Genomic DNA, 17118 nt, shown 5'->3' on the forward strand with positions numbered 1-17118 from the left:
CAGAGCAAGACAGATGGGGAGGCGTTCTGTGAAGCCAGAGCACTCCTTACCTCTCACCTCTGCCATTACCCAGCTTGCATGAGCACAGCTTTGCTGGGGGTTCATTCCTGCAGGGCGCTGCCAGGACAGTGCAGTGGTGGAGCTGTAGGGATGGTGCTCGATGTGACTGTGGTGTAATCTAAGTGGGACAGAATTGAAGGGAGAGTTGTCTGTGGCAGGGCAAGAGGAAAAACAGGCTTTGGTCAACAAGCAGGATGCCCTGAGCCCCTCCGGATGAGCTCCGGGGGTTTGAGGAGAGCAGGATGCTTGTGCGGTGGATCACCTGCACAGAGGCTGAACCAGTCCATCTGCTGTTGTACTTGGGTGGCCGCTTTGGCCATGGGCTGCTTAGGGGTTGCACAGTATTAAATTAAGTTTTGAAAGCTATGGGGGAAGAAAGGGGTCCTGAGCCTTAGGGTGGCCTTGGGTGCAGGTGTGGGCACCCTGGCCCTGATCCCAGCCTGTACCTTGGGAACATTTTTCTTTTCCCAATGACATTTAAATGCAAATTATCAAGAGCCATTGAAAAGCATGTGGGCAGTCCTGCGGTAGGTGGGCACCCATACAGTGGGGCCGGGACTGTTCTCTGCCTGGAAGCGTGCTGGATGGTGCCCCCCCTCTACCCCCTGCCCTCCCAGCCCCCCGGCTTCCTCATGGTGGCTCTGTGCCCTGGGAGTTCTTGTGCTTAATCATGGGTGTGGGAAGGGGCTCCTGTTCCAGGTAGCACCTGCTGATCTGCCCAGCCCTGGGGTGGCCAGGACTGTGCACTTTGCCCCCTTCCACAGCCAGGACCCTGCTCGGGTGAGGACAGCTGCTGCGAGAAACTCCTGCTGACAGCACCTGTCAAAGCATGGGCACATCACTACATCTTGGTGCAGAAAGTCTGTGTTACAAAAGACAACAACGCTTTTCCGAGTGCTTGGAGGCAGTGGAGACAGAGGCATGTCCCTCTGTGGGGCTGGCACCTTGGGGTGAGTGCCCGTGGCAGCTCCCCACTGCCTGATGTCACATGCTGAGAGGCGGCTGCTGGAGTGTGAGGCTTTGCTGGATGGATGCTCAGCCCTGCGTACACCTCACAGCTGTGAGGAGGCAATTACTGCTGCTGGCTTATTTCAATCCTCATCCCCCTCTGTTGGCACTGGAGATATAATGACCTTGTCCTGTAAAGGAGGGTGAACAGGAATTGGTTACAGTAAGTGTAGGCTGTGTCTAATTTGAAGTACAAGGACTTCTTCCAGGCTGCAGAGGGGAGAACCCGTGTGCTGGCCCACCACGACCCCAGCAGAGGAACCAAACCCCTCAGCATGGCTGGGGGGGGCTCCACATCCTCATTTGGGGTTGGTCCTAGGGCTTGTGGCTCTTCTGGGGACCACATGACACCAAACCCATCAAAGGAAACTGTAGCTTAAACTGCCTCTCATGGTTTTAAGTTGCGGGCTTGAAGAGGATGAGCAGTGTTTGCATGACCTGCTCCCTGCAGGGCTCTGGGGAGGAGGATCACAGCCTCAGCTCTTTCTGGAGCAACTCCCTGATGGCAGCAGGAGCAGTTCTAGGTCAGTCCTACAGCTTGGGGGTCACTTGTTTGCTCACAACCAGATAAGAAGCAGAGCCCTTTGCACCTCCTTGAGTGTTGACAGAGTGCAGGCTCTGCTGGGATTTGCTGAGCTTTTAGGAAAATGTTGTTTTGGCGCAGTTAGGGGCAAGCGGGAGAGTCCTTCACCCCTGGCCTTACATCTCGAAAAGTGATGTTGTCAAAGCCCTGGGGAGCACTGGTCTCTGCCGGTGTCCCACTCGCCAGCCCTCGCCGCTTCAGCCAGTACCAGCCTCCAGCAGCCACCAGCACCAGAATGATAATGGCCAGGAGAAGACTGAGCACTACCTCTGCCACAAAGCTGCCGGAGGATTTCTCTGCAGGGAGAGGAGATGCTGCCAGGCTTGACTCACCACCCAGGAGAGCTGGCCTCAGCCCCAGCCTCAAGTGCCAGCACCCCAAGTGGCACCGGGTTGACCTTTCACAGCCAGAACTGGTCCTGCACCTTCCACAGACACCTCCAGACTGGAACGGCAGCCCCCCGTGGCACTGTACACAATGTCGTCCAGCGCAACCGTCCCCTCCGTCGGCCACCTCTGTGTGGTGATCTCAAAGATGATCTGCAGGGGAAGGTGCGGTGTGGGGGAGTGATGTACGGGGAGGGGACCCCACACCTCCGTAGGGCATCCTCTTCCCCAGGGCCATCTCACTCACCTGGAACTCGCTGGGGCTCTGCACAGGCACCACACCGCCCTGCCAGCCCCGGCTCTGGTGCCCCACCACGCTCCACACCGTGTGCTGCCCCGATGCACTGCGCAGCATCACCCGCAGCTCCCCACTGGCTGCAACATGGAGGGGGACAGGCGCGCCAGCATCAGTGGCTACACAGAGCCCCTTGAGAGCCACAGGCCCTCCTGGCCATGCCATCCTCTGCTGGGATGGCAGTACATGGTGGGAATGGGCCATCCCCACTGCCCGGCTGGAGCCAAACCAGAGTGTCCATGGTCCCGTGTGTGGGGAGGGGGTTTGCAGCCCCTACTGAGCCCCCCGGCTCCCATCGTGGGCTCATGACACTCTGCCCAGGGACAGCGCCTCCTCCCTGCCCCTGCAGTGCTTACAGAGGTGCTCCGGGATGTCCAAGTGGTACCAGAATTGCAGGCAGGCATCAGCAGCAGCAGGCAGATGCTGGCTCTCCAGCTGGGCAGTGGTGCCCCTCAGGCCCAGCACGCTGGTGTCAAAGTGCACATAGTGACCTGGATGGGCAGGGACAGAGCACAGGGTGTCCCCCCAGTTCTGCAGCCCAACATGTGTCTTGTTCCCTGCCAAAATGCCCAGAGCAGGGCCCGGAGGACTGCACCTCCCTACCCCAGCCCCACTCCTGACTGATAGCCTTTGGGACCGAGCCGTCCCTCTCAGGCAAGGAGGGGATGGCAATGCTGTGGAGCCAGCCCCCTGGGATGCACTGTGGGGGGGATATTCATTGGTGACCTCATCCATTCCCAGCTCCTCTTCCTCCCTCCAGCAATGCCAGGGTGCCCTGGGAGGGATGGGTGTCTCCTACCATGCCTTGTGCCCAGGGTGTGATCCTGCTCGGGGCCAGGGTACTTGGCAAGGGGTACCCCGCTCTTCCAGCCCCAGGCAAAGCTGTGCAGGTGTGGTTCTGAGGGGCTGCTCCAGCCACACGTGTCCAACTCGAAGTCACAGGATGCTGGGAGGAAAGGAGGGCTGTGATGCACCCAGCACTGCAGGCACCTACTGCCCTGCACTGCCCAGTGGGAGATGGGGCATCTGGATCTGGGGGCAGCCCCCAGCCCACTCCCCACTGTCCTCAGCTTTGGGCCAGGCCAAGCTCAGGGCAGGAGCAGGGTGCCCAGCAGTCACAGCAGAGCTATGATGGATGGGACGGGCTGTCCCCATCCCTATGGCTGTGGGCTCCCATGGGGTGCCCATCTCCCCCGGCCAGTCCACAGTGTCCCCACAGCATGGGGCTCTCACCTGGCTCGGGGCAGGCTCCACCTGATACGTGCAGATCATCCAATGCGATGTACCCGTGGTCACCCCCAGCTCCCACCACCTCAAATATCACCTGCCGGAGGGGTGGACAGGGCAGCATTCTGAGGCTGGTAGCCACTGTGCATCCCTTGTCGTCCCCTGTCTGTCCCCCTCCCCACCATGCGGTCCCTGGCACCCTGCCCCGTCTCACCTGCCAGACCCCATCTGGCTGGAGGGTCACGTGGCCGCGATGCCAGGCATCCCCCTCCATGGTGCTCACACTCATCACCTTCCTCCGCATACCACTCTGCTCCACAAAGACACCGAGGGAGCCTGCCCAGGGCCCCCGCCATGGAGGAGGGGTCCAGAGCTGTGCCATGTCAGAACCCCAACCCATCCAGAGGTGCCCCCGGGGACTTCTTTGGGTTCCTGGCACTCACCTGGGGTCCCGGTGCTCAGCTGGTACCAGAATGCCAGGCACTGGGTGGGTGTGGAGGGCTTGTAGGGCTGGGAGGTGAGGGCAGCTGCATGGCCTGCAGGCAGGGAGCCCCTGCCCGTGCTCACCACCATATAATGGCCTGGGGGGAGAGAAGCCCCTGTGCCATGATCCCCACCTGGCCCTTCTCAGAGGGGCTCCAGGGGACTGCAGGGGCTGGGGAGCCCCCTCCCCCAGACTGGGGATTCCCCCCAGGATGGGGAGCCCCCCCAGTTTGGGGAGCCCCAGGGTTAGAGGGCAGGCAGGGCAGGCAGCAGGGCTCCACCAGAGGCCAGGGAAGCTGTGGCCCAAATACCTGCGGCAGTGCCAGTGGTGTGGTCAGCCAGGGGGCCAGCAGTGGTGCCGGTGCTGTTGTTCTGCCACAGCCAGGTGTGCTGCCCACTGGCTGCCAGCCCACAGGTGTCTGCCTCGAAGGAGCAGGAGAGCTCTGCCCCGCAGGGCCCTGCTGTCAGTGTCAAGTCGTCCAGCGCCATGTCCCCCAGGAACCTGTCCCGCAGGGCCTCGAAGACCACCTGCCACCGAGGCAGCAGTGTCGGATGGCTCTGCATCCTGCTGGTGCTTGGTGGCACAGGGGGCACCTGGCCCTTACCCGGTACTGCTGCTGGCCCGTGGCCGGCAGCGTTGCCCATCCCTGGTGCCAAATGCTGCCTTGGGTCCCCTGCCGGGTCCACAGCACTGTCTCCTCTGCTCCCTCCAGCTGCATCTTGAGGTTCAGGGTGCCTGGGCAGAGGGGAGTGTTGGCCAGCTGTCCTGCACCCACTGGGGACCCCGCTATCGCCAGGGGAGTGGAGCCCATCTGAGGCATCCCCGGGAGGGTGCCGTCAGGCTGCGTACCGATCTGCGGGCCAGCCAGGCGGTACCAGAAGGAGAGGCAGCGTGGGGTGGCAGCAGGCTCCTGGCGGTAGGTGATGAGCTGTGCCCGCTGCCCATGGCTCCACGGTGCAGAGGGGTCCGCAGCCAAGAAGTAGCCTGAGTGTGAGGGACAGCCAGAGTGGAGGGGACATGGACATGGATTTTCCAAGCTGCGCCCACATCACCCACACCCCAGTCCTGGATCTGGTGTCCCTGGGCTACTGTGGCTGAGCTCGCCCCACAGGCATGGGGCTGCTTGGAGTGCAGAGGTCATGTCCTGGCCCTGGGCACAGGAGGCTGTGGGGTCCCCTGGGCTGCCTGGGGTCCCTGGGAGAGGAGCCAGGCCCTTACCTGAGCCAGTGGTGTGGTCAAAGCCCTGCCCCTGCCCTGTGCCACGGACCCATTTGAAGTCGCTGGACTGATCCTGGTACCAGCCGCACATGCCCCTCTCGAAGTTGCAGGACAGCTCTGGCCGGAGAGAGGCAACCATGGCAAGGGAGGGGGGATAAGGCACCCCAAAAACAAACAGGTCCCCAAAATGTCCCTTTCCCTCTGCTCCCCCACCCCACTCCCCAGGTCCAACCCATGCAGGTGCCCAGGGACAGGATGCATACTCAGCCCTGGCCCCATGGCTTCTGCACCATGGTAGGTCCTGTCCCTGGGCTGGGGACAAAGTGACGGTCACCAAGCAGCCCCTGCGGAGCAGCATCCATATCTGCAGGTGGGGGGCCGGGGTCCCCTCCTGCCCATGGGCACCCTCCCTGCCTGCAGACCCCATGCCATACCTGTGGCCTCCAGTGGCACCACATCAGGGTGGCACTGCACTAACGTCACATTGTCAATGGCGGCGCTCACCGGGTCCTGCAGATCCAGATCCACCAGCCCCTGCAGCTCAACCTGGGGGTGGCATGGCAGCAGTGAGCCCCGGGGTGCCTCGTGGCACTGGCACTGCCCTGCCAGCACCCACCCGGGCTGGCCCCTGTGCCACCAGGCGCACCTGGAAGGGCCTTGGCCTCTCCCCCAGCAGGATGCGGATGTGTCCCCCTGCTGCGCTGCCGTGCCCTGGCATGTGCCAGGCCAGGTGGGTGGTGCCAGTGCTGTGATCCACGATGCTGACAGCCAGGAAGCCTGGGTACAAGAGGTGGTGAGGAGGCTGCAGGGATCAGCAGCCCCAGCCGCATCCTGGGAGCCCCCCAGGGCCCTGGCAGCCACCCAGCCCACAGCCGCAGGGGACAGGGACAGGGACATCCCAGCTCCAGGATGGTGTGATGGGGCAGAGCAGAGCTGAGAGAGGCAGCAAAAGCAGGCAGGGAGCAGGCAAGACACCCCAGGTTTGGGCAGGAAAGCAGGCAGAGCACCCCAGGGCCAGGCACTGGGGTTACCTTGGGGGCTGCTGTGGATGCGGTAGCTCATCTCCATGGCGCAGGCAGGGCCAGAGGGGCCCAGCATAGGTGTGCGTGCCTTTGCAGCAGCCACCATTTGTCCTTCTCCTGCCTGGAGGGCCAGGAAATTCCCTGGGCAAGGAAACACCTTGAGAATTCAGGGCAGGGTCCCTGCATCACTGGCAGCACACCCAGCCCAGCACCCTGCCTGGGCATCACCCCAACCCTTCCCCTGGCGGCACCCACCCACCCTGGTCGGGAGGGAGCGGGGAGTCCCTGCACCCTTGGAGTCCCCACAGTTCTGGGGACCAAAAAGCATCATCTCAGTAGTGGGAACAGCCTCACCTGTGAGGAAGGTGTCAGCAGGTTTGGTGGCCTTCTGCACGCCCCAGCGCAGCCGCCCCACACTAACATCGTGCCAGCCCCCAGCCCCCATCTCAAAGGTGGTTGATCCTGCAAAAGCCCAGGCTCAGCCCCGCCAGGCCACCACGCTTCCCAGCAGCCACACGGGCACCCATGTACCCCAGCTGTGCCAGCCAAGGGGTGCCCGGGTCACCCTGCCCTGGTCCCCTCTGCCGCTTGGCTACTGGGAAGCCAGCTGCCTGCCCATGGCTCTCACCACAGTGCTTCTCATCAGAGCTGTCCTTGCATGTCTTGGCAAAGTCGCAGACCAGCTCCGCACTGATACATCTCCCGCTGTCGCATGTCACCTCCTCAGCTGTGCAGGGGCTGGCACCCGCATGACTCAGCAGTGTAATTGAAGGCTTCTCTGATGGTGAAACACCCCAGGATGGAGAGCAGTGGTGAGAGGGCCTGGTAGCATCATCGGCATCACCCCTTCAAACCACGGTCCCCTGTCCCTGCCCATCTCCCTAGCTCTCTGTTTCCCCCAGCCCTATCCCTGTCCTGCCCACTGCCACCAAAGGGGACAGAGGGGGTTGATGATAGCTGCCTGTGTGACAGGGCTCGGGCAGGAGGTTTTGGCACAGGGGATGGAGTGTCACAGCTGCAAGACAAGGAGCCCAGGCAACCCAAGCTGTGAGACCCAGCAAGGGAGCCTCAGCTTCCCATGCTACGCCCACGATGGTCACCGTGAGGACCAGACAGACCCTGCGGTGGGTCCTTTATGGATGGTGCCATGGGCACAAGACACGTGGAGACCACTGGCCACACCAGAGCAGGGGCGGAAAAGCCACCCACTGGCTCACCCTGCTCCTGCATGCAGCCCGGAGACAGGATCAGGTCATCGATGGCCACGGTCCCAGTGCCGCTGGCCACCCCCTCGATCAGCACCTGCAGGGAAGCGCCACACCAGCATCATCAACACAGGGTCTTGCACAGCATGGAGGGGATGGGTGATGCAGCGGGGCAGGGGGGACACTGAGGAGCCATGAGATGGGACAGCTGAGGGTCAGTTCCTGTGATCGGACAACACGCGCTTCCCCCAGGAAGGGGCTCAGTGGGAGCCGGGGTGATGCTGTGGCTGGAAGGGGGGTGTGGGGTGGGGCTGGCAGGGCCATGTGGGTTTGGGGTGATGGTGCTGCCCCTGCACACAGCCATGGCCTGTGGCTGCCCAGGGGTGCTCTCTGGGTGCCCTCAGGAGGCCACTGGGGTGCCCTTCAGGGCCAGCTGAGAAGGGGTCAAGTTGTATGGGTGGCTGTGGGGGACAGAAAACAGGACAGTGGGAAGGTATGGGGTGACATGGGATGGATGAAGACACCTTCCCCCTCCCCTTTCCAGTGGGATGGTCCATGGGCTGGGGGCACTAGTAGTGGGATTTGGAGGTGTGGGCACAGGGACACATGCCAGCACCAGGAGACTCAGCTCTGGTGTCCGATTCCCGTTTCAACTCCTACCCTGGTCCCATGGGTGCATACTGGGGGTGGCCCTGTGCCCCTCACCCCAGGCAGCCCAGCTTGCCCCAGCACAGCGCCAACTGACCTTGAAGCTCTCCGTCACATTGAAGTGCACTCTCTCCCGGACCCAGCAGCTGCCCAGGTCGCCCATCCTCTCTCTCACCAGGTGCTTGCTTGATTTGGTCACATAGGATATGCTGAGGCTGCTGGTGGCAGAGCCGTGGAGGTAGCAGTACAGCACGAGCTGGGGATGGGGAGGGGGGTGCGCAAGCACCAAAGCCTCAGGGCAGGGGCACGGAGGCCCCTGCACCCCACGGCACAGCTGCCACCCCACAGGATGCTCGCAAAGGTGGGGCTGGAGCAGCTCAGAGCTCCCAAGGGGCACTGGAGATGCCACCAAACCACCCCCCAAAATCCACTGCCCATTTCCAGCAAAGGGCCAGTCACAGCCCCAGCCCCATGTGGGGCCATGCCCATGCAGGCTGTGACACGGGGTCCCAGCCATGACTTACGGAGCAGGAGCTGGTGGCCTGGAAAGTGGGACTGCTCAGCTGTGCCGTACCACTGGCCCCCGTGGCTGAGGCACTGCCCACGTGGAGGAAAAAACCTGCGGGAGACACCGGGAAGGGGCTGAGTGGTGCCAAGCAGGCATGTGGGTGCAAGATGCTGTTTTTCCAGCACAGCCTTAGGCCGAGCCCACATGTGGGTTACTTGAGGGGCTGGAGGGCACGTCCACCCCAGGGCCAGTGATGCCCCAAGGACCCACAGTGGGGCTCCCTTGGGGTGACAGTGCCCAGCCATGTACCTGCCCTGCTGTTATTGCTGTGGTCCCGGGTGGGGATGCTGTACGCGGTCCCCAGGTTCAGGCTCGTGTTCCTTTCCCACGCTGGCTGCCCAACCTCTGCCTTCCAGATGCCAAGACCTTGCTCAAAGGAGCAGTGGATGAAGGGCTCTGCAGAGAGGGGAGGAGAGCAGAGTGACCCAGGGAGATCCCTGTGATGGGCTGACCCTGCCACAAAACCCTCAGGGTGATTTTACCCCTGCAGCTGCACAGCCATGGGCACAGCTGGAGTGAACCCTGCCAGCCCCACAGCCTTGCTTTGCCCTGCCAAGGGCAGATCCTCAGCCCCTCTGTATGGTCGGGGGGCCAGGGGGCAGGACCCCCTCCCTGGGGACAGGAATGCTCACTGCACTGTGTTACATCCTCGTCTGAACCATCCCCGCAGTCATCAGTGCCGTCGCAGAAGCGGTGCTGTGCCAGGCAGGACCCCCGGCGGCAGTGGCTCTCTCCCACGCTGCAGACCTCTTGCCTGGGTTCTGAGGTGGTGGGACATGCGATCAGCACAGGGCTGGCCCTGCAGGGACCTCAGCATGTGCTGGGCTCCCCCCACATCCTTCCTTGGGCTGCTTGAGGGACAGACTTTTGCTACCTGCTCCATGCCCTGGCCAGGGAAAGGTGTCCTCAAGACACAGCAGGCAGCAGTGTGCAAAGCCCAAACCAAGTTCCCTGGGGATCCCATCTCATCCCAGTGGATGAAGGACTCACCCTGCAAGCCACAGTTCCTGAAGATGATGTCATCGAGTGCCAGCTCTGCCCTGCATGTGGGTGGTTTTGTCAGGGAGAAGATGAGCTGCCGATGAGAGAACAGGGATAGCCTGAGCTGCCCGGGCATCCTTGGCTCATGGTGCATCACCTGGAACTGCTCCTTTGACCCCTGTTCATGGGGTTGGTGCCCAGGTATTGACATGGCCTTGTCTCACCTGGAACTGCTCATTGATCCGGCCTGTGTAGGCAACCAGCTGGTGCCAGCCCTCGCCTCTGTGCTCAGGGCTCTGCCACAGCCCCACCACCTCGTCCCTGTACACCATGGCCAGGCGCAGCACCGGCTGCTCTGTCTGGTTGAGCCCTGCGGGGAGCCCCAAAATGCAGCCCTCGGCACTGAGCATCCCAGGGTACCCATGGGGATGAACCGAGCCCTACCACCACTGGGGACTGGAGATGAGACCCCTGGGTTGTACCAGCTCTGCTTGTGGAGCACGGAAGAGGCAAGCAGGGTGGCAAGGAGCCATCCTGAGGTGCCAGTGGCTCTGCCCCTGCCATAGGGGCAGGTAGTCCCATCCCTCCCCACTGCCCCTCATTGTTGCTTCCCTGTGCCCGGTACCCCAAGGCTCATCTGTGCCCGCCATGGGCACCCTCACCGCTTCCTGAGAGGTGGTACCAGGCCCTGATCTCACATGTGGCAGCTGCTTCCCGCATCACCGGTGACCTGAGCCAGGCCGTGGCTGTGGCCTTTGCCGGGGGGAACACGGTCACCATGAACCACCCTGGGGAGGGCAGAGAGCAGAGTGGGGGCTGCAGCCCCATGGGATGGCACTGGTGCTGCAGCCAGCTCTGCTCCTGCTCCAGCATGGGTCTGCTCTGTCTCCTGCACCCTACAAGAACGGGTGTCCTGGCACCCTGGCTTCAGGGCACCCATGGCCCAGAGGTGCAGTGCCGTGGGTGCCCAGAGCTTGATCAGCGGCCGAGAAGCTCCCGCTTACCCAGGTCGGTGCCCATGGTGTGGTCTGAGTGGAGCCCCATGCCCCTCATGGCCGGGCTGGCCTGGCCCCGCACCCATCTGTAAGCCGAGGTGCTCACGTCCTGCCAGCCACAGTCGCCTTCCTCAAAATCACAGGTGAAGGGGGTGCCCAGTGTGGCTGAGCCCCGCAAGTACCCTGAGAGCAGGTAGATAGGGTGTCAGGGCAGGGCTGGGTCCACCCTGGGGACCTGCGCCCAGCCGGGGGACCTACACTCGTGCTGGGGTCCTACACCCACCCCAGGGACCTCTGCCCACCTGGGTAGGTGTGTACATACCCTGGGGTCCTGCACCCAGCCAGGGGACCTCCACTCATCCAGGTGACCTGTGTCCAGCCTGGGGATCTCCACCCACTCCGGTGACCTGTGCCTACCTGGGGGACCTTCACCGATGATGGGGTCCTGCACCCACCCTTGGCACCAGCACCCACCACAGCACCCTGCACCCACCCTAGGGACCTGCACCCATGGTGCCCCCAGCTCCATTGCCTGCTGCCACCCAGGAGCAGGGACTGGGAGTGGGGCTGGGGATTGGGGGGGCTGGGCACCCACCACACTTGTTCTCATCAGAGCAGGCGCTGCAGTCGCAGATGAAGTCACAGAGCCACTCAGCTGCGCTGCTGCAGCTGTTGATGACCGTGGACCCACCAGGGAGGATGGTCCCAGCTATGGGAGAGATAACTGGGCTAAAAACCCAGCGAGTTTCTGGGCACGGTGCCCATGGCAGGTGACAGAGGGCACACGTGGTCTGCAGGTGACATTTATCTGCCCTCCCCAGTTTGGGACCGTGCTGGGGGGAGCGCTGAGCTCCCAGCAGCATTGTCCCTTGGACGGGACTTGCCGCCACTGCCCCAGAACCCCCCACTTACCACATCTCCTGCTTTGCCATCTCCCACCACCAGCCCCACTCCCGCTCACACTCAGGATGCCAGAGCCCGCCAGGGCTGGGGCACTGACCCTCCAGCCTAGTATTTCACACCCCTGCTCCAAGTCTCAGCCCCCATTTTGGGGGAAACAGGAGAATTTGGGCATTTCCCTCCCTATGCTGAGCAAAGCCATTGGCAATACCCAGCCCAGTGCTGGTGCCTCCGGCACGCACTTCCCTGTGGAATCCCAGGCTGACCTTTGATGCCGGAGCCCAGAGGAGGGTTTTCCTGGGTTGTATCTGTTCCAGCACCCCCAGAGTAGCACAGCCCTGCCAAAGCTGGGGGGTGCAGCAATCCCCATCGGACCCCATGCTGGGGACTGAAGCAGGCAGCACCATGGCCCCTTCCCTCTCTGCAGCACGACCCCCATGTTGGCAGAGAGCTCACCTGGCAGCAGCAGGAAGGCGAGCACCACCAGCCTGGCCATCTCAACCTCCGGGCCAAAGCAAGGGTGAAACAGAGTCAGCAGCGGCACAGGGCTGACGAGGGAGGCCACGCTGCACGCCCAGGGCTGGAATCTGCTCCCCAGGACCTGCCCTGTGTTGGACTTCAGCCCCGCCGTTATCAGCTTCCCAGCCTCGGCAGCGGGGTTTATGGTGAGGTGGTTTGCTGGGCTGGGACAGGTCACCACGGTCCTGGCATCTGGCACTGCTGTGCGTCCCCAGGAGACTTTCGGCTGCTTTTCCCCACCAAACCCCTCTTCTTCAGTCCCCGTTCTCCAACCGTGCTGAGATGCTGGGTGCCACTCTGACCAGGACACAGCCCACTCGCAGAGTCTGGTGGCACACACTGGCTCAGCAAGGGAAAAGGCCACTTCTTCCCGGCAAGACTGTGATGCTGCCAGACTTGGAGAAGCTGGCACCTCTGCCAGGGCCATGGGGGCTGTGGTGTGCCAGCCGCCGGAGCTGTATCATGTCTAACCACAGGGAGAAACAGTCCCTGAGCATAAGCAGTAGGAGAGCCTTTGGGTGCAGGGTACAGGCTGGCAGCATGTTGCACCCCAGCTAGGGAGGGCAGCTGTGTTGGGGGGCAGTGGAAATGGAGTGCAAGGAGCAACCCCCAAGGCAGGAAAGGTAAAAATGGGTCATGATGCAATGGTGAACTGCAGCAGGCATGGATCCATAGGACTGGGGGGAGCACTTAGCCATAAAGATGTTGGGGCTTTGAATTCAGAACAAAACTTTGGCTGTCTGGAGACTTCAAGGAGCAGCTTGTCCCAGCACCCAGCTCAGCTGGCTTTGCCAAAAGCTGAGGCTCCAGTACAGCCCAGCCCCAGGGACCCACTGGGGCAGTCCCCAGAAACATGCCGATGGCAGGTAGGAGGGTGGTCTCAGCCTGCCCAGTCCAGGCAGAGCAGCCCGGCAGCCCCACACTCCTGCTGCCATGTGTGGTCTGTGCAGCAGCCAGTTTGGGAGGGTGCCCAGGGCAAAGCCTGGCAGGCTGCCTGCAGTGCTCCTCCAGGCTCACAGCTGCCTCTCCCCAGCCAGTACCCTGTTCCTCAGCCCCAGCAGGCAGCCCCTGGCCCTGGGGCCCCAGAGGTACCATCAGCAGGAGACAGCCTCCACCCCTGCCTGCACCACTCTGCCTGGCAGGAGCATCTCAGCACCCAGCTCAAGACTGCCACAGGGCAAAGGGGCATGGCTCTAGGGTCACAACCAGCTCACTCTTAGGGGAGAACAACCCTGGCCGAGCCCTAGGAACAGTCCATTCAGCCTGGAAGGAGCATGGCTCAGCAGCCATGACACCACCAGAGCTGCCTGATAATGGCAACTACTGCCCTGCCTCTGTTTCCCCACTTGGCCAGGGGGAGCTGCTGCCAGGGCTTGTGGGGGTTGGCACTGCCCCAGGGAGCTCTCCTGCCTCCGCTGCCAGCAACCCCTGTGCCTGGAGGGGGGCCCCCATTGCTGAAGGCTGAGTGCAGAGGTTTCTCCCCTCCTAGCCGACGGCCTTGGACAGCAGATTGCAGCATGATTGCATCAGATGCAGTAAATCGCAGGGTTCAGCTCCTTCCCCCAGCATAAGCAAGGGCAGCCAGAGGCCAGCAACCCTGCACCCTCCCAGGGTACCCTGCAGCCAGCACTGCCTGCAGGCAGGAGCCCTGCCCTTCCCCTACCGTCTGGAAACCCAGCAGGCACCAAACTGACCATGAGACAGCATCGTGGCCTACAGCCAAGCACCCACCAACTTCCTGGGCGCCATAGGCAGGGCATCTCCAGCAGGTCTGATCCCTCCCCTCTGCACTGGGGAAACACAGGGGCATACTGGGCACTGGTATAAGAGATATGTGGGCATACTGGAGCAGATCCAGTTGGGGGTTGTGATGATGAAGGGACTGGACTTCCCGCAAGGAGAAGCTGAGAGAGCTGGAGCTGCTGAGTCTGGAGAAGAGAAGGTGCAGGGGAACATCACCCGTGTGTATAAAGGCCTGATGGGAAGGAGCCAGCCTCTTCTGAGCAGCAAGTGCCCCATTAAGGGACAAGAGACAACAGAACAAAGCAAGAACATGAAAAACCACTTAAGAAAAACCTTCCTTCCTGTGAGAATCGTGAAAACCAGAGCAGGTTGCCCAGGCTGCTGTGAGGTGTCCATCTGTGGAGATGCCCCAAACCCACCTAGGCACAGCCCTGAGCAACCTGCTGGGCCTGGCCCTGCTGGGGCAGGCAGCCGGACTAGACCACCTCCAAGGTGCCTCCAAGCTCTGAGTTGGTGACTCAAAGGGAAGCTGTGCTTCCCTTTGCACAATGCAAGGCACTCAGCCCCCACGTGTCCAGGCTCAACATTTAACAGCTCTCATGGTAGGGAATTAGACCCCACGCATGCATGACTGTTGGGTGACATTCACCCCTGGCATGGGGGAGACTGTCAACACCTTGCAGGAAGTAAGATCTAGGCACAGCAGAGCTATTCTTCTAGAGGCCCAGTGTAACCTCATGCATGCCTCGGGTACCTGGGCTTAGCCCCCAGCTTGCCTCCCCCTCCACCAGCTTGCAAGGCTGGCGGTGGCTTTAGGCACCATCCTCCGCAGCAGACAGAGCTCCAGCCCCGAGCCACCAGCTGGGCAGCAGGCCCTGCACCCCAGCCTGGCCCATGAAGCTCATCCCCATCCATCATGATCTCCCTTTTGAGTCTGGGGCAGGACACAGGCACAGGGGCTGAGCTTTAGCAGGTTGTGCTAACCCTGCACTGCTCTAGGCACAGAGGAACCATCACCTGAAAGGGTAAGGCAGGGAGGCGGCAGCAGCAGGCAAAGCGGCCGGGCAGGAGCCGGGCACACACAGGATCATGGCTCGACAAGTGAAACAGGGCTGGGACAAGGGGAGGTGAGGGTCCTTCAGCCCCAACCTTGTATGGGACAGAGATTGAGCAACCCACCTGGCCAACCTGACCCGCATGTCTCCCTTAAGATCTCCTCCCACCAGCAGCTTTTTCCAGTCTCCCCACCCTGCTCCTCATGGAAGTGCAAGAGTGTCTCTCAGTGAAATACTGAGGGGCGGGAGCCAGTCCTGGCCATCCAGAGGGCTCAACTCAAGGATGGTCTTCCTCAAGGTGTGACCACCTGCTGGGGTGAGAATAGGCATATTCTTCCAAACCACGCTCCCAGGCAGCTCGGCTTCCCCCCAGCAGGAGATGAGGATGGTCCTTCCCACAGGACCACCCTGCCCTTCCCTCCACCAGGCAGGTGGACCCATCACTTTTCTCCTCATCTGCCATGAATGTGTGACTACACAAGCAGCTGCACTCCCCAACGTGTTTAATTCTCACATAACACACGTGGGACAAACCCCCCTCACCACCAGAGGGGCTGGGGCAGAGCACCCACCAGCTTCGCCAAGGCTTTGCTGTGCTGTGCTGGGGAGATGGGGAACACCCACAGTGCGTGGGAAGTATGGCGAGGCTGGAGAATGGACGAGTTCAACACAAAGTAAAAGCAGGAGAGCCCAGAGCGCTGCCGAGCATGGGGGGCCTGCTGCCACCACCCCGACGCCAGATGTGGCCACACCAGCTCCAGGCTGGTGCCGATGCTGATGCCCAGCCAGAGCAAGTCAGTAGCCTTCATCTGCCCAGGTGATCTCGTAGTCCGGATACTGTGCCTTCAGCTTCTCTGTAGTCACGGAGTGGTCTGCTCGCCCAAAGCCCTGGTAGAGGAATGAGGGTCCTGAAGTAGAGCTGAGGTGGTTACCATGCATGGGAGAGCTCAGTAAACCCCTGGGGTGGCTCACTGCAATCAGAGGCTCTGGCAGCAGCCCCAAGCAGTGGAAGATGCCACTGAGCCCATGTCTATGAAAGACTGATCAGCTCCAATCCCCCTGTGGCAGCGGCTCAGACCATGGGCAGCTCAGCCTGGCTCCAGCTGCCAGACAGCAACGGCACCCAGGTAGGGAGACACTGCCACCCAGAGCTGGGAAAACTGGCACCGGTATCACAGATACCCTCCTTGGGGCACACAGAAGAGCACCAAGGGGACACAGGCATCCCTCTGCCACCCTCCGGCTTGGCCCTTCTGCTCCCGAGGGGATGCAGTGCCTGTTCAGCCACGAGCAGCAGGACTGGCACAGGCACTTGTACTGCCATTGGGAGGGAGAAGCCACGTCCACGGGTGGGTCCCCCCGACCCCGCCACCCCCGTGGCACCTCGCTTACCACCGAGTACCCGTAGACATGGATCTTCCTCTCCTCGGGGCGGTGGGAGAGGCGGCCGCCCCCCAGGCACTCGCAGCCCAGGCCTTGCTGCGCCAGCTCCTGCGCCGTCCGCTCGTAGAGGTCGGCTGCGGGGGGAGGGAGCCGTGGGGCGGGGGGAGAACGGAAGGGGCCTGGGTGGGCGCGGGGAACGCCCGTGGGAGGGCGCGGGGACCCCCTCGTGGGAGCCACGGCCCAGGGTCGGGCCTCAGCCCGGGTCAGCCCCATGCCAGCTGCCGGGCCCGGCCGCGGCCCGTGGAGGGGGCAGTGGCGTGGGGCGGCCTCGGCCGCTTCCCTCGTTACCCCCGGGCCCCGGGTGTGGCGGGGTGGAGCTCCAGGCGCAACCCTGCCGGGGATCCCGACCCTCCACAAGACCCCCCACCCGGAGACTTCCCCGGGGACCCCGAGTCCGGCCGGCGGTGCCGGTGCCCCGCGCCTCTCACCGTGGTACTCGGCCCAGCCATGGCCACGCACGACGTCCTTCCCGGGCCCGCCAGCCGCGCGCACGCGCACCAGCACGTACTTGAAAACGCCGCCGTCGTCGATCTCCACGTCCGCGACCCGCGAAAGCGCCGCCGCCGCCGCCGCCGCCGCCGCCGCCGCCATCGAGCCCGCCCCGCCGCCGCGCCCCGCCCCTTCCGCCCCAGCGACCAACCAGCGCCCTCTCCGCCCCTGAGGCACCGCCCCCAAGCGATGGGCGGAGCCCTGCCCGGAGCCCGCGCGGTGGGCGGGGCCCGGGGCGGGGCTGCGGGGGGGCACGGTGGGGTCATTTGCAGCGGGACCGTGTCCCGCC

At 62.8% G+C, this 17118-nt stretch overlaps 2 protein-coding genes across 2 annotated transcripts; both read right to left on the reverse strand.

Moving 5' to 3' along the window:
- Positions 1-908: 908 nt before the first annotated feature.
- Positions 909-12202, reverse strand: MAMDC4 (MAM domain containing 4). Its single transcript, XM_075111921.1, has 29 exons — positions 12037-12202; positions 11276-11389; positions 10690-10863; positions 10348-10473; positions 9910-10055; positions 9695-9779; positions 9337-9465; positions 8954-9100; positions 8661-8755; positions 8234-8392; positions 7501-7585; positions 6912-7061; positions 6638-6745; positions 6293-6424; positions 5908-6038; positions 5696-5807; positions 5262-5378; positions 4893-5027; positions 4648-4778; positions 4354-4570; positions 4003-4140; positions 3774-3895; positions 3566-3656; positions 3132-3278; positions 2689-2823; positions 2285-2412; positions 2076-2190; positions 1772-1947; positions 909-1199 (listed from the first exon to the last, which is right to left on the reverse strand). Exons 1-29 carry the CDS (start codon positions 12074-12076, stop codon positions 1152-1154), a joined length of 3633 nt encoding a protein of 1210 aa, XP_074968022.1. The 5' UTR covers positions 12077-12202; the 3' UTR covers positions 909-1151.
- A 3181-nt stretch (positions 12203-15383) lies between these two features.
- Positions 15384-16951, reverse strand: PHPT1 (phosphohistidine phosphatase 1). The gene is made up of 3 exons (XM_075112007.1): positions 16769-16951; positions 16290-16414; positions 15384-15785 (listed from the first exon to the last, which is right to left on the reverse strand). The coding sequence occupies exons 1-3, from the start codon at positions 16929-16931 to the stop codon at positions 15693-15695; spliced, it is 381 nt and encodes a 126-aa protein (XP_074968108.1). The 5' UTR covers positions 16932-16951; the 3' UTR covers positions 15384-15692.
- Between the last annotated feature and the right edge of the window lie 167 nt (positions 16952-17118).

Source organism: Phalacrocorax aristotelis, chromosome 17 (genome assembly GCF_949628215.1).
Source record: "Phalacrocorax aristotelis chromosome 17, bGulAri2.1, whole genome shotgun sequence".
In the NCBI taxonomy this organism is placed as follows: domain Eukaryota; kingdom Metazoa; phylum Chordata; class Aves; order Suliformes; family Phalacrocoracidae; genus Phalacrocorax; species Phalacrocorax aristotelis.